Source organism: Gadus macrocephalus, chromosome 12 (assembly GCF_031168955.1).
Source record: "Gadus macrocephalus chromosome 12, ASM3116895v1".
NCBI lineage: Eukaryota > Metazoa > Chordata > Actinopteri > Gadiformes > Gadidae > Gadus > Gadus macrocephalus.
In genome coordinates, this window is record NC_082393.1 from 21,388,197 (window position 1) to 21,404,769 (window position 16,573).

Sequence of the window (16,573 nt, forward strand, 5' to 3'; positions counted from 1 at the left end):
CGATTGTTAACCTTGGTTTCTTGCTGTGTTTGAAAGACAAGAAGAAGAAGAAGAAGAAGAAGAAGAGGGAAGAAAACTATCCGTCAACCGTTTTTGCGTCTTTTTTTGTATTTGATTGGATTATAGTTCTGGCTCTGTGTCGGGAAGTGAAAACGGGGTCCAAAATGCCTGAAGCCAACTACCTGCTGTCTGTGTCTTGGGGTTACATCAAGGTGTGTGGCGTCTCACTAGCTACGTAGCATGTCGGGATACCGCACGGAGCCTGCTCTGGGTGGCTGTCGGGGGGGGGGGGGGGGGAGTGGGATTGCAACGCAGTGAAACAATTGGGTGTTTGTGGTCCATATTTATTTGAATTAAAAAAAAGCCAAAATAGGCAGGATGGTTTACTAGTCTGATAGATTTATAATGATGACAAAGTGCTTGGAAATGGGTCCAAGAGTGATGAGCTACTGATATTATAAGATATTGATTTGGAGGGATTGTTAATGTGCTCTGCCTGTGTGCATGTATCAAAGGATGAGTATGCTGATGGTGGTGGGGGTGGTGTTCTATCTGTGTAGAACAGAATGGCGTTTTGTGGCTCAGACTCCATCTTGGGTTCTCTGCAGAGCTCTCTCTGTGTGTGTGTGTGTGTGTGTGTGTGTGTGTGTGTGTGTGTGTGTGTGTGTGTGTGTGTGTGTGTGTGTGTGTGTGTGTGTGTGTGTGTGCATGAGGCTGTGTGCATATTTAAATGTGTTGTGTGAATGCGCAGGTGTGAATGAACTGTGTATAATATATATATTTTTTCTTTTTTTTTGTGGTTTCTCTATTTTAGATTTAAATGTAATTATTCATACGTGTGTGTGTGTGTGTGTGTGTGTGTGTGTGTGTGTGTGTGTGTGTGTGTGCATGAGGCTGTGTGCATATTTAAATGTGTTGTGTGAATGCGCAGGTGTGAATGAAGTGTGTATAATATATATATTTTTTCTTTTTTTTTGTGGTTTCTCTATTTTAGATTTAAATGTAATTATTCATACAAATAAATGTGAGTGTGTCTTTGTGTTTAGGGCTGTGTGTGTCTATGTTTGCAAAAATGGATATTCTACTGCAACAGTTGCCACTGCAGTGCTTGTACCTCTGTTTCAAGTCCCTCAAACATCAATATATTTGTCAATGATATTCACCATGTAACAGGCCCTTAATCCCTTCTATGTTGACCCTTAAGGGGTTTGGGGGGTTGGTTGGGGTTACACTATGCACATTTTTCCCTCTGGAAGGAATCAAAATTCCTGCTAATGCAGTACACACAGTGAAATGGAGCGGATGGCAGAGTTTTGTGGTAAACTGTTAATTGTTTGCAAGGGGTATTTTAGAGGGATGGAGGTGGGAGGTGCATTTAAGGGGCTTTCATTAGTAAGTCAAATAATTATCCCCTGCACACACACACACACACACACACACTGGATACCCCTTTGTCAACAACAGCAGAATGTACTTTCTCTCTTTCTTTATTTTTGTTTGTGGCCACTTGGTTTTCCACCCGATTACGAGCCCATGGAATAACAAATGGACAGGGCTGATGCCGTCACCTCTGCCATGGGAATCTGCAGTGTAATGTGGACCAGGTTTTCCCCTCGTTTCAAATGAATGACATTCCCCTCTCTCTCTTCCCCCTGTTTCCCGCAGTTCAAGAGAATGTTGAATCGGGAGTTGACGCACCTTTCCGAGATGAGTCGGTCGGGAAATCAGGTCTCCGAATTCATCTCCAACACCTTCCTAGGTAAATACGAATTCATCTCAAACACCTTTCTAGGTTAATACTAATTCATCTGCAACAGCTTCCTAGGTAAATACTTATTCATTTCCAAAACTTTCCTAGGTTAATACTAATTCATCTGCAACACCTTCCTAGGTGAAAACTAATGCAGATGGCCATCAAAGGCTATCAACACCTTCAAACACATACATACATCATCTGTTAATCAACATCAATTATTTGCCAAAACCATTTCAATGAAAAGCTCACCTGTACCCAAACACACAAACACAGCCCCACACAAACGCATAAATCTAGCTACAAGTTCCATACCTATTTACAAATATTTTGTGAGGCATATCATAATGTCTGCACTTGTACAGTGCAGATGTGCTCCTGTGTGCTAGAGAGCATGGGGTGAGGATCACTTGATGCTTTCATTTTGGACTACGCAAGTGGCTCTGGCTGCCTCTTTGTGTGGGTGAAGTATGAAACATTGCAGCGTTGCCTAGGATGTTTATGACGCAGGCCCTTAAAAAAAAATCGGTAGAACAATTTCGCTGAACGATTATCAGACGTTCGAGGTAGCGCCCCACTTCCCAGAATGACGCTACTTGATTTTTTGATCGACACGTGCGCTTGTTAGATGGTATCTAACAGCGTATTTGGTCATTTGTGATTATAGACGGTTGCTAAAGATATGCACTGGTGTCCAATCGACTGTCAAGAAGATCTCTGCCAGTCTAAGTTTGACTCTGACCCAAGGTTCCCTCTGTGAAAGGCAGACAAGACAACTGAATAGGTTGTGTGTGTGGGGGGGTGGGGACGGGGGCTAGGGGGGGCACTGGGGATGTGAAGAAACCTAGCTAAGGATTGCGTGGCTGGCTTCTCAATCCGGTCTGATCTGGCTGAAGGGTTGGGGGGGAACTCAGCGATGGGAAAGTCGAAGACGGTAGAGCTCAGAAGGTGGGGGCAGATTGTTGTGGTGTGTGTGTGTGTGCGCGTGTGTGTGTGTGCGTGCCTTTGTACGAAGGCGGAGCTGTAGCAGGCTATTGAATTGATTTCCCTTTTGTGTGTGTGTGTGTGTGTGTGTGTGTGTGTGTGTGTGTGTGTGTGTGTGTGTGCGTGTGTGTGCTCTTGTGAAGGGGGGGTTGTATATGTATGGAAGGAGTTGACGGGTGGAGACGGGTAGAAATGTAGCAGGGGTGTGTGCGGTGGGGGAAGTCGGAGGAACATCAGAGGAACCCCCCCCCACACACACACACACACACACACACACACACACACCCTTCCCTTCTCCGGCGGGCTGAGAGATGTGCGGAGCAGATTGGGTGACTCATCCCTGGGCCTTAATGCATCTCTGTCAGTCCCCCCCTCCCCAGCTGGAAGGAATCCAGGGGCTAGATGGGTATCTCTCCACCAGAATGAAGGTGAAGGAGAGGATTCCCAACCCCCCCCCTTTCGTCAGTGGGGAAGGGGGGAGCGTAGGATTGTGGGAAAACTGAGAAAAAACAAAACAAGCCGCGTCACACGGGGCGATTGTGCAGTTTGGTGCGTCCTCAGAAGCACATGACAGTTGGCTGAACCCCCCCGTCCATCCATCCAACCAACGGGGTACATTTGTCCATCTGCTGAACATAATCACAGAAATGGAAGATTAAGACGAAAATGCGGCTTTGTGGATTTGTTTATGCGCGGTTCAGCACAGGTCACTCTGGGAGGCACACCAAATCCCCGCTGGCTCGTTACTCGGTCGCAGCCCCCGCTTATCAAACGGGTTCGGATTGGATGTATGGCAGCTGACGAAGGCCAGGACTGCTCGGAAAATTCCATCACGGCACGGAATTAAAGTGTTGTTCCCTGGGTGCCTCTCTGGTTGGTTCCCTGGATGGTTCTCTGGGTTGACTCAAGGTGGTTCCCTGGATATATCTCTAGGTGGTTCCCTGGGTGGTTCCCTGGCTGGTTCCCCGGCTGGTTCCCTGGCTGGTTCAACACCCAGGTGATTCCCTGGGTGTTGTGGGGTTCCTTGGGAAGGAGGACAGATTGCATAAGCCATGATGTGTTGGGGATTCCAGGAGGGGGATTTTGTCCGAGGGAGGCGACCACTTGAAATCCCTGCTGCAGATGTTTCTTCTCATCTTGTTCTCCCATCATTCTTTCCACTGGCCCTCTGCCTTGAGCGAAACATGGCGTTATTGAGTGGATTCCACCTAGGGAATAAATTTGGCCTGAGCGACCCCCTCCTCTTCTCTATCTATCTGCCTCTCATGGTGTAAGAGCAACAATGGAAACCCTTTCAAACATACTGATGCCGATAATCACACGTTAAAGATACAGCATCGATAGCTCTGCTTGTGGCTGCGGACGTCCATGGGATTTGTATTTTTCTCTTCACACACATGCTACAAATGATGCCGTTCACGTTTACCTGTACCTGCATGGACCAACCAAAATAACATACCGCTAATAACAATGGAATAAAACAAATCACACACGCCGTCTCTCCGGTGTTAATGGTGCTGACAGCCTGTAATATCGCAGAGGGCTGAATGCTGCGCCGCTCCTTGTTTCCCACGCAGCACATGTCTGAGTGTGCCTAATCGCCCGTTCTCCATTACACACCGACTGGAGGAGCGAGAGAGGGAGAGAGACAGACAGACAGAGAGAGAGAGAAAGAGAGAGAGAGAATATGAGAGTGATTCTTTGAACTGCCGCTTGTAATTAAATAACCCTCAACAGGGAAAGGTTGAGAGGCCAGCGTGAGTTTTGTCGAGGCTTGACGGATGAGTCCACAGCATAAACATAACGTCACTGAGGGAAGGCTCCCCAAATGGTACGACCCAGCTCTGTTTGGGACTGGGAGTTGATAAGTATTTTATATTTTTCATTCTATTTGGTCTCAAGGAGCACTTCCACGATAACACCGTCTCCAACCAACAATAATCGTCCTTTTTATAAAAAACATACATCAGTTACAGCCAATATATCATCCGATTCTCCCTGATGTCTGCACTCTTTTAACTGTCAGGAGGGAATGCAATCTTCCCTTGTCCTCATTTGAGCAGAAGATTGGCAGTTGAGGGGGAAGGGATAATTACCCCCAACAAAACACCCATTAAATAAATAAGGAAACACCCCCTCCGGCAGTGAGGGTCCACAGCTGCGACCGCCGTGCGTCGCGGCCTCCTAAAGTGGCCGGCGGCCCACAGAGCTGGCGGGGCTCGGCCTTCTTCCAGACCGCCGAGCGATGGGAGCCTTTCAATGGGGCTGACCTTTCCCTAGTGAATGGGCCAGGATACCAGAGACCAGCCCTCCTGCCAGGGGAGGAAGCGGGTGTTGTAATGGAAGGAGGGAGGTGGGGGTGGATTGGATGGATTGACGGAGGAGAGAAGAATGAACAGTGCGACTATCGGAAGGAGGGGTGAGGGGGTGGGGCAAGAGGTGGAGGGGAGGGTGCGTTGGTGGGTGGGTGGGTGGATGGATGGATGGATGGATGGATGGATGGATGAGAGAATCAATTAGCTCCTCTCTGTGCCCGGCATGTTGCAGGTGTCTGGGTCGCACGGGCAGACAGAGAGGGCCTGTCAGTGGGATGGAAGGAAAGCGAATACTGAGGTTATTGTTGGAGAATGAGCCTGGTTGTTTCGGAGACACTTTGTTATTGCCACTGCATCCTTGTGTGGAACAATCGGTCCCATTCTACCTCTTCAACGGGAAAACCGCCACCGTTCTTTGTCTCTTTTAAATTGCCCAATAGAAAAAAAAACTCACAAGCCCTCTTGTTTCCCCCCTCCCCACCTCCTTCCCCAACTTCCACAGACAAGCAGAACGACGTTGAGATCCCGTCGCCCACGTCCAAGACGCGGGAGAAGAAGAAGCAGCAGCAGCAGAAGCAGCAGCAGCTGATGACCCAGATCAGTGGCGTGAAGAAGGTGTCCCACGGGCCGTCCATCTCCGCCACCTCCATCTCCCGCTTCGGCGTGAACACGGACAAGGAGGAGCTGCTGGCAACGGAGCTGGAGGACCTCAACAAGTGGGGGCTCAACATCTTCACCGTCTCCGAGTACTCCACCCACCGGCCCCTCACCTGCATCATGCACGCCATCTTCCAGGTAACGGAGACGGGGAGACTCAACGCGTCGACCGTTTAAATCAAAACGAAATACAGACGATTCTTCGCGTTGGTGGTTCGAAGGCTGTCTTGGTTTAACCGGTAATACATTTCTGATTGAAGGATGTGAACTAAAGTGTGCCTTTTGTTTTCTTCCGGTGCACGCAGGAAAGAGACATGTTGAAAACGTTCAAAATCCCAGTGGATACGTTCGTCGCCTACATGATGACGCTGGAGGACCACTACCATTCAGACGTGGCGTACCACAACAGCCTGCACGCCGCCGACGTAGCGCAGTCCACGCACATCCTGCTCTCCACCCCTGCCCTGGATGTAAGTCCTCCCCTCCCCTCAACCTCCATCCATACCACGTCGTTCTCCGTTGTTTTGTTGTCTTGCTTCCCCGGATGCAGTTTTATCTTACCCTCACCTCATTCCCCTTTCTCCATTTGTTTTATAGGCGGTCTTCACAGATCTTGAGATCCTAGCAGCCATTTTCGCTGCCGCCATCCATGACGTTGACCACCCTGGAGTATCAAACCAGTTCCTCATCAACACCAGTAAGTTCAAACCTTGTACCTCTGTGCACCAAAAGTGTGCAACCTTCAAAGTGTTTTTCACCAAGAGGGCACAACTATGCAAATGCAATGTAAATGCATTGATCCATTTTGGCCGAGGTTACAACCATAGGACCCCACATTGATCCGTCTTTTGATTCTACCACTGCTCCTAGTGAGGGAGATCATGATGACAATGACTCTGAGCTAATGAGTGAATGCCTCTGCAGACTCGGAGCTGGCCCTCATGTACAACGACGAGTCGGTGCTGGAGAACCACCACCTGGCCGTGGGCTTCAAGCTGCTGCAGGAGGACAACTGCGACATCTTCCAGAACCTCAGCAAGAAACAGCGCCAGTCGTTACGCAAGATGGTCATTGACCTGGTGAGCCTTCGCACACTTCTTCACACCTTTCTCTCGCTCTGACGCGTCTTGCTGTCACACCATTTGAATGCATGGAGGTTGGATTATGCGGTTGTGCTTAATTTCGTATATCGTCTATTTGCTCCAATCCAGGTGCTGGCCACTGATATGTCCAAGCACATGAGCCTGCTGGCCGATCTGAAGACCATGGTGGAGACCAAGAAGGTGACCAGCTCTGGAGTGCTGTTGCTGGACAATTACACGGACAGAATACAGGTAGGCGCCTACAGTTTGCCCTAGTGTGAGTGTTGTTGTGTGTATTTGGCGTTAATGGTTGAAGTGTCTTTTTCTTTGGGCTGCAAGTACCCAATTAGTTTAACCCTTTGGGTTTGTATCACTGCTGTGTTTGTGATCATTTGTGTCTTCTTGTGTGGGAATTTGAGGCTGTATAGATCTTAGCCCACGCCATCCTCATTTCACCGTCTAATTATAGCCCTAATCATTAGCCCTGGTGTCGGTGGAGTTAGCTCACCAAACGCTCATTAACTGTCCTCCTACACAACGGACCACCGTCCCCCCCACTGTCCCTCCCTTCCCACTCTTCCTCCCTCCGTTCCACTTTTCATTCATCCATGTTTATTCTCTTGCGCTTTGCGGTTTCGATGGACAGCAGCAATAACAGCACATCATACAATCACCAGGTGCTTGATTCATCCATTCAGTGGATAACATATATGGGCTCTGTTTGTGTTCCGCAGGTGCTTCGTAACATGGTGCACTGCGCGGACCTGAGCAACCCCACGAAGTCCCTGGAGCTGTACCGCCAGTGGACGGACCGCATCATGGAGGAGTTCTTCCACCAGGGGGACCGGGAGAGGGAGCGCGGCATGGAGATCAGCCCCATGTGCGACAAGCACACCGCCTCTGTTGAGAAGAGCCAGGTGAGGAGAAGAGGCAGCCCCCCTCGCAAAGACACACACGTTCTAAACCGCGTAATGAGTCGTAAAACATGTCGTTTCTAAGATTACAGACATAAATAGCTGACTAACCAAAGATACACACTGATGAAATTGAAACTATCGTCGGACAGGATAAATCACACAAAAACCAATGATAGATTCCATGACTAACTGATAAACCCCGCCTCCCAGGTTGGCTTCATCGACTACATCGTCCACCCGCTGTGGGAGACCTGGGCCGACCTGGTGCACCCCGACGCCCAGGACATCCTGGACACGCTGGAGGACAACCGCAACTGGTACCAGAGCATGATCCCCCAGAGCCCTTCCCCGCCCTTCTACGACCAACTGACAGACGGGCCCGGCGGGGGGGGCGGGGGCGGTGGCGGCGGCGGCGGCGGTGGCGGCGGCGGCGGTGGGGGGGAGAAGTTCCAGTTTGAGCTCACCTTGGAGGAGGAGGAGGATGGCGACGGTGCGGACCGGAACGGGGAAGGGGGCGAGGAGGAAGAGGAGTTGGAGGAGGAAGAAGAGGAGGAGGATATTTTAGGGGGGTCCACACGGCCTCCTCCCATGGACTGCCCCAACGGGCCAGAGAACGAGGAGGAGGTCACCGCGGCGATAGAGATCGTCACGCAGGAGCCGTCGCCGACAGACACATAGTGGGGGAGGGGTGTAACGGTTTCAGCTCATGTTGGCGGTTGAAAAGGTTTTGAATTAATAGTTTTTGAAGGAAAATAAAAAGGGGACATCCTCTTGCAGCTGTGCTTTGTACCGAGCCCACTGAATGAAGCAGAGGCTCAGTTTTTGGTCCCGCATCGAGTAGGGCGTCTTGCACTTGGGCGTACGGAGCCAGAGACGAGGGAGAGAGAGAGGGATGGAGAGACAGAGATATATAGAGAGCGAGCGAGGGGCGGTTTAATGGGAAGCGGCTACAGAGTTCTCAGGAAAATAAATGCTGCGAACAATTTTCCGAACATTCGGACAGTTAAATGCAAAGGAGGAAGGAACTGACGTTACTTGTGGCCAGTTTTGCAGACGGTTGCTTTAAATGTTCAGGACTTGCATTAAATGGACACTGACACTACTGAGAGATTTTGTACCTTAAGACTTTTTCTTTTTTTTACAGACACAATGTGTTTTAGAAGTAGCATAGAGTTACGATCTACTGAGGGGGCACATTTGGATAGAGAAAGTGTTTACTTTTTTCCTGTACCATTTGTCAGAGGACTTTTGTGTGCCTTTTTTACTATTGTCTTTATAATAGTTTTTTTTATTTATTGAACACTCTAGTATGTCTGTGAAATATATCTGAAAGAGCAAATTCTTTTTTGTGTCTCAGAAAAGGAGTGCAGTCTTCCATGTATTGGGCAATAGATAAATCCAAAACAAACTTTGACAAACGATTCTTGGACAAACTCATCCAAATAGGAAAATCTAAAACCATAACAATCACCAATTTCCATCCAATCATTCACCATGACCTATCAACACACGCATACACACACACACAGACACACACACACACACATCCACATATATACACCTACACACGTATATGTGTGTGTATGTATACATGTGTGTGTTAGATTCATAATGAATGTTAATAGGTCATATTCAATATTCACATCCATGATGATTTCTAAATGAAAACTGTCAAATTAAAAGAATGTTTGTCACTCTAAATGACACCACCTGTCATTTTTGTTTTTGATTTCTCATCCTCTATGAACTCCTAGTCATTTGTTATTCCCCAGCAAAAGTCTTTCAGACGTCCTTATTCGCCATTCATTTTGGTCCGTTAACTTCAGATCCACCCAGCTCTACGCAGCGCACCGGCAGAACTGGACCTCAGCACTCTGCCGGTGCAGTGAGCAGAAATAGCAATTGATCATATAATGGCCTTTGTGAGTCTATTGTGATTCTATTCTTAGCCCTCCCAAAGGCACGCCGTGGTCTTAATAATCCTGTTAGTGTGCATTGGGCTCCGGCCCCATGCCGTTGTGGTGTAGGGAGCAATCAGGGTCCGAGCACATGATGAAGGTGTTCCTACAGCTGCTCGGCGCTCGCCTGAGGGCTAGTCTCACGCCTGCATCAGTGCCATTATTCACCGCTGTTTATAAACCCTCTCAGACTCGGGGGACGTGACCCCAAAACAATCAGGCCAGCTATTTATTTCTCAAAAAAATAAATTCCCAGCCCCTAATGTGCTGCTTCTGCTCATTGACGTCAATGGACTATTGTTTTTTTTCTTTCTCGTGCAATTCTAGGACGTGGGGGTTGAAGGGTTCTTTTGGGCACAGAGGGAATTGCTAGATCGGGTCATCAGATTTTGAGTGGAGAAGGAAAGGAAATATCACAGGCTAGATTTTAAAACCAAAATGAAAGTCCTTACATTTACCCCTAGATTTGATTCGTTCTGGCCCAGTGGTTGCTATGACTACTGCCTCTGCCATTGGCCTCAATGACTGGTTTTCATGGACGGGTCTTTTTGCATCTGAACTCCACCATCACTTCATTCACCTTTTGTCCAACCACATCCCAGCATGCAACATGTGTGAACAATTGTGAGTGGCATCTCTTTCTTTGTACCTGTAATTGTGTATGCACGGATGTTGGAGGTGTGTGTGTGTGTGTGTGTGTGTGTGTGTGTGTGTGTGTGTGTGTGTGTGTGTGTGTGTGTGTGTGTGTGTGTGTGTGTGTGTGTGTGTGTGTGTGTGTCCGCGTGTGTGTGAAAGAGAGAGAGCACTCTATTCGTCTATGTCATCAGGCCTTACCCTATCATGCAACTCGTTTGTCTCTACTGTTTGTCGCTAGGAGCTCAAGTTGGTCTTTCTTGCTGTTTATAACAGTGTGTATTTATTCTACACTTAAAAGCTTGTACATAAGAAATACTGGTTCAGTGTAAAATCTATTTTAATTTATATGCACTTGCATTACCTGGAAGTGGTGGTGTCTAATGTGTAGAAGACTCTGGATCCGAGTCCTTTTATATTCTGTACTACATATTGTTTTTGATATATAAATATTTATATATAAGTATATATATATTCGCACAATGTTTTTAGTGCCCAGCAGTGCAGCAGCTAAAGAGACACTGTTGCTGTCACATGAGAACCTTGTAACCATTTACATTTTTTTTTTTAAACTAAAGTTTCAAGTTAATATGATTCTTCAATGCGGACAATGTAAATGCAGATTCTGTCAATTTTCCAAAACAAAGAAAATTTCAATTTCAATCGAATTAGATGCATCATTACCCTTCAGTTGTTTTTGTTAACAAAATAATAATGCCGTTCCTTTCTTTGCTTAGTACTAGGTTTTCATTTGACAGCAAAACTTAGGTCACCCAAATGCTCCGTAGAGGACATGTTATACTGCTTGGGCTTGGAAATAGGATCCTGAAAAGCTAGGCAAGAGGAAAAGAATCTCAGTCCATGCTTGGTATCAAAATACATGAATAGCTTTTTCTCTCTGCGGCTTGTCACAACCTAAGCTTGTCCATCCAGCATTTTGAATGCAGATTGCTGATATAGGAGGCTCAGATATGGTTCTACTGTCAAACACAAAACAATTGTCTTCTTTTACACATTACGCACTTGATGTAAAAGTAGATACCACAAGGGGAGGTTGGTAGCATGCTACAATTCACCCCTGTGCACCAACGTGAACCGGTTCGAATTATCGAGACGTGATTATGTAATTGATTTTTGCTAATGTGTGAACTCTTTCTGACCAAACTTGTTAGCAGTTTTGAAATTCAAATTCTGTCAGTATTACCATTGTTAATATATGTTCAAGCTTTCTTTGGTCCAAGTCGTGTCCAAAATGGTTAACCAGATTTAGCACTATCTGCATGAGAGATGGGATTATTATTTTTTTTTATCAATATTATGTTGAAGTCTGTCGTTTGTTGCCGGCAGATAATTAAATGTTTCACACAATGTATGGTATTATATTGTATATTGTGTTTAAAATGAAATCTAAAATACTTTTTCTATGAAGTGATTAAAAACAAAGCATGGATATAATAACCTTTGTTGCCTATGTTTCTCTACGTCAAAATGTTTTTCTCATTCCAAATCACGAAGTAAAAAAAGAACATTCTCATTATTCAGTGAAGTATTTCTTAATGGGACTTTCATCTTATTTATAGAAAGAAAGCGTGGGAAGTGTGGATCACACAAAAGCTACCTTCCTAATTGCCCAACAATTCTAAACAATGCTAAAATACTTCATAAAAATTTGAAAATCTTTGCCCCAGTAAGGCTGCTTCATATTGACGAGAAAAGACAATTCCTCTGTCATTTGCCGTATACTGATCACTATAGATGCAGTCTTTATAACCAGGTGTGACATCAGGACACATGGCAAACCTTCAGGATATATGGCCATGCTAATGAATCTGAAGATGTGTAAATCCACATGCATGCCTTTCACTTCCTATCCCTTTGATGTTGTTGTCATGGCTGCATCTTTTCCGATATTGTTGCAATGATAAGGACAGGTCACAGGACACGCACACACACACACACACACACACACACACACACACACACACACACACACACACACACACACACACACACACACACACACACACACACACACACACACAGCCATACGTAAAGACCAGAGGCCATCACTGCACTATATGACCTGAGAGACACAAGTTGTTAGATATGATTTACATTAGGGCTGCGTGTAGCCACTTGATACCTCAACAGAAATCTGAACAGGGAGTATTTTCTGTCCTTCTGTTTCGGGTGTGCCATTAATGTTAGGGAGGATTCATCCAAGCCGGCTTTGGAAATTGCATGTCATCCCTGATCCTTGATTTCAATGTCTCATTACGTTAGGAGAATACGTAAGAGGCACCAGAACCCAGCACAAGGCTGACCTTGAATTGGAGGGGAATCATCAATGAGTTTAGAATTACATGATGTGCCACTAGACTGTGGCACATCTCTCTCTCTTTATCACTATCTCTCTCCACCCTTTCCCCACCCCTCTGTCTCTACTCTTTATGAGTACTGTCCCTCTTTCTCTCATTTATGTATTTATTTATTTCATTCGCCCATGTCCTCATCCTGTCCTCTTTGTCCTCTTTCAACATCGCCGCTCTGGTCCGCTGTGACTTTGAGTCAGTGCCCCTCCCCATCACACCTCATCTTCCGCACAGAGTAACCTATTAAAAGCAGGCTTTTGATTGGACGGATTATATGTACGTGTCCGTGACGACGACACAGAGAAATGGAGTTCACTGGGACGACGCTGAGTTATTTAATATACCTAAGAATAGGCTGAGCGATTCCCACTCGGGGAAATGACACTACTTAACTCAACCTCCCCACCACCCTGAAGTGAAAGTGATATTTCCGGCTAAGGAGCTGATGCAGGCATGGAGATGGCCTTCAGGCACAAAGTTGCCAGCCATATCTACTTTATGTTATTAATTGCCATCTGTTTATAATGTGTTATATTGCACAGGCCATAAGTGTGCATTGCGTGTTGAATCGTATAGGCTTGATTAATAGGAAGGACATGGAGACACATTTAAAGGTGCTGTAGGCAGGTGACATGGAGACACAGTTAAAGGCGCTGTAGGCAGGTGACGTGGAGACACAGTAATAGGTGCTGTAGGTAGGTGACATGGAGACACAGTTAAGGCTGCGGTAGAATTTAAGAGCTATATTTTGAGTGGCCTAATAGTCAGCTATCAGTGAGTCAGATGCTCTGTGAAATATATTTTTCAAGTTGACTGTGTGCCTGTCTCTGTTGACCTCTTCCCCGTTTCTGATCAATCCGGGCATCTCTTATATGCAAGTCGTCTTGCATATCAATCACAGGTGTGTGATTGTAACACTTATAAAGTGGTGGAGAAATACGACTCTTGCATTATCGTACCTACAGTTAAGTAAAGGTAAACAGAAAGCTGAGTCAGCTGTACACCGAAGGGGAACTGAAGGTTCATCCCTGGTGTGTTCTCCTGTGTTCATACGTCCTTGGTCGTGTTGCTTCCACCAAGTGTAAACTGGGGCCATCATCGGAAGGGTGAAATTTCTTTCCCCAGGGTCTCTTTATTCAATATTATAATGTTCAACATGAAACCAGTAAATCAGCTCGTTCGTAAAGTGTTCAGGAGGAGGGGCCATTTAAACATCCCTCCCTCAGCCAATCAGAGGACTGGCTGGTGACGTGATTGAGCAAAAAGACCAAGCATGTGTGAGTGAGTAAATGAGAGAGAGTGTCAGCATAACTGTCAAGGCTGATTTCATCAACAGTTGTGATTCTATTGGGAGTGCAATACCTGTGTGCCTAACATCCAGAACCTCTAGGCCTGTGTGGAACTCCAATAGTGCTTTGTTTGTCTTGCATCTCTATCTCTCTCTTTCAGTCTGGTGGCATCATCCAACATTGAAACTGTGATCTGCTGGGACTGAACTGAGCATGTGCAATGACCTGGTTGAGTCCTTTAAATTCCTTTCGTTACTCTTATTTGATGTTCTAGTGCACAGAGTGGAATGGATACTAGGGGGGAGGAGAGAAGGTAGGGAAGGAGAGATGTGAGTAGGAGGGAAGTAGAAAGAGAGTGGGGAGAACAGAGAAAAAGCTTAGTGAGGCGAGGTAGGAAATTAAAATGAGGATAGGACACTTGCCTGTGTTCCCTTCTCCTCTGAAGGTGTGTTTGGTTGAGCATCCGGCAAGCCTGTGGCCACGTGTGCAGCTCTAGAACATTCTCCCTCAAGAACCCACACAGAGATGAGTAAATGTGGGAGACTTAAAGGTGGCTCACATCCCCACACCCTTGTTTCCTGCTAGACCTCTGTGTGTCACTATGGAAACCATGCCTCTGCTTTCACCTCAACATTCCTCCGTGTTAGGTTAAAGCTACATGGCACATGATGGCGTCACATTTTTTGATATCAGGTTCCGGGATTAATGTATATTACGCACACGACACAAACGCCTTTTGATGAAGCGTAATTCTAATCCTCTGTGGTTTCGTGATTTCGGGATATGTATGACTTGGAGAGTGGTAAATGTTCAACACGTGGTTTATTCAGAGACACAAGATACACAAGCATGCACTCTTGAGGTGTTTCATGAAGCATCTGCTGAATCCAGGTACAATTCTGGCTATATTGGTACGGGCAGTATGGAAAATAAAGCCACGCCTTCAGGTTTGGATTTATCTCAGACCATTATAACTTGATATTGTGTTGTCCGCTCTATGTGTAGAAACAGAAACTAGTCAAAACTGATGTTAGCACTAAGCCAATAAGGCTGGATGTTAACTTTAATATTGTGTGGTCTAATAGGGAAGAGAATAAATTGCATTTATAATTGACCGTTTCTGATGTTGCATGAAGCACAACTTCAGTCCACTGCCAGTGGTGGAATGTTCTTTGCCATTTCTGACCATGTAACACGCTAATTAGTGAGCCAATTACTTGACGTCATTTAGCTACCTAAATATTTCACTGATCACGTGCATGACTAACGTCAATCAGTCTCAAACTATTTAATACTCGTCTTAAATTGTTGCATTTCTAAAGAGTCCGCAATACAGGCCAGAATAGGCCATCGGCCATAAATTAGGCTACACGGCTTCTCGCATATTCCGGGTTGTTGCATTCAGTGAATCAGTGCTGTTGCTTTGGTCTGAGATAACCACGACCCGCATATTTGAATACCAGATGGAAAAGTGGCATTATGAAATAAATGTAGCATTAAATAAATAAATGTGACACTATGAAATGTATGTGGTAGCCTATTAAATAAATAAATGTGGCATTATGAAATCAAAGGCATTATGAAATAAAATAGTAACATCCCCAAAAAAGAATTGCCTCATTTATTCATTAATTTATTTAATATTGACTCAAATGGTATTCCAGCTCCCAGCTCGTGTCTTTACCTCCACCCCCTGTCCTGTGGCGCGCGCAGCCACCAAAGCGAGCGTGGCTTGCATGCATAACACCAAAACAAGTAGCGATGAATACCAACTGTTTATCGTCTAACAAATGTGTAAATACGGTCCCATCGCCGTAGAGAAGGAAACAAACACACACGGATAAGGTACAGTAGTACGCTACTCAATTGTCACCATTTATTTTAAACTTTTGTCATTTTTGCAAACATTTTTGGAGGTACACGCTAGACTTCCTTGTTAACGTTACGCAACCTGGAGGGGGTGTCAAGTGGTCAGGTTGTTGAGAGGAACGACTTCCTTGCTGAGTTACTTGGGATGAAAGATAGTCATATAGGGTTTCTCATTCAGCTCTATGAATAATCACTGACGTCATTAAGTCGTTTATTCTAGCATTCACACGTGCATGTCAACATTAAGAGCAAACGTGCACATGTTTTGTTTTTTCGCACGTGCTTATGATCATGGGCTATTAATGATGATTACAATTTAAATTTAATTTAGATCTTCGGTAAAGTCTAAATATTGAAGTGCCAAATATTTAATTGTATTTATACAGTGAATATTCACGTAATGCTCTTGGGACATACTGTACATAACTTTCTGCTAATTAAGATCAAGTTGCAGCTTGTCGAGAATAGAGGCCACATGATTGCAGTGTTATAACTTGAATTGTTTTCGTCAATCGGTTCAATTGTCTTAATATACTATTACGTATAATAGAGTCAGTTTATATAGCCTACATGTTTCTACATAAATGTTGTTTCATTGCCTCTAGCAGTTATAGACAAATTAAGTTTTCCCAACTGAATTACTCAACATTAGTTAAATTATAGCTATTGCATTCATTAATATTTGCAAGAGCCCTCCTCAAGAAAACAAAGCCAGACCCAAATTAAGTCTCAGTATAAAATGGA

The 16,573-nt window shown here is 45.4% G+C and overlaps 2 protein-coding genes across 2 annotated transcripts in view; both read left to right on the forward strand.

Moving 5' to 3' along the window:
- The window catches only part of pde4ba (phosphodiesterase 4B, cAMP-specific a), a 98,600-nt gene extending 86,843 nt beyond the window's left edge, over nt 1–11,757 (forward strand). The window contains exons 8-16 of the mRNA XM_060066284.1: nt 8–212; nt 1,666–1,759; nt 5,555–5,847; nt 6,015–6,179; nt 6,307–6,406; nt 6,634–6,788; nt 6,921–7,043; nt 7,526–7,708; nt 7,919–11,757. Coding sequence (XP_059922267.1) covers nt 8–212; nt 1,666–1,759; nt 5,555–5,847; nt 6,015–6,179; nt 6,307–6,406; nt 6,634–6,788; nt 6,921–7,043; nt 7,526–7,708; nt 7,919–8,386 — 1,786 coding nt within the window. The 3' untranslated portion in view covers nt 8,387–11,757. The remainder of the gene's footprint in view (nt 1–7; nt 213–1,665; nt 1,760–5,554; nt 5,848–6,014; nt 6,180–6,306; nt 6,407–6,633; nt 6,789–6,920; nt 7,044–7,525; nt 7,709–7,918) is intronic.
- A 3,890-nt stretch (nt 11,758–15,647) lies between these two features.
- Nucleotides 15,648–16,573, forward strand: part of sgip1a (SH3GL interacting endocytic adaptor 1a) — a 45,039-nt gene continuing 44,113 nt past the window's right edge. Inside the window, exon 1 of the mRNA XM_060066439.1 lies at nt 15,648–15,805. The gene's annotated coding sequence lies outside the window, so the exon portion shown is untranslated. The remainder of the gene's footprint in view (nt 15,806–16,573) is intronic.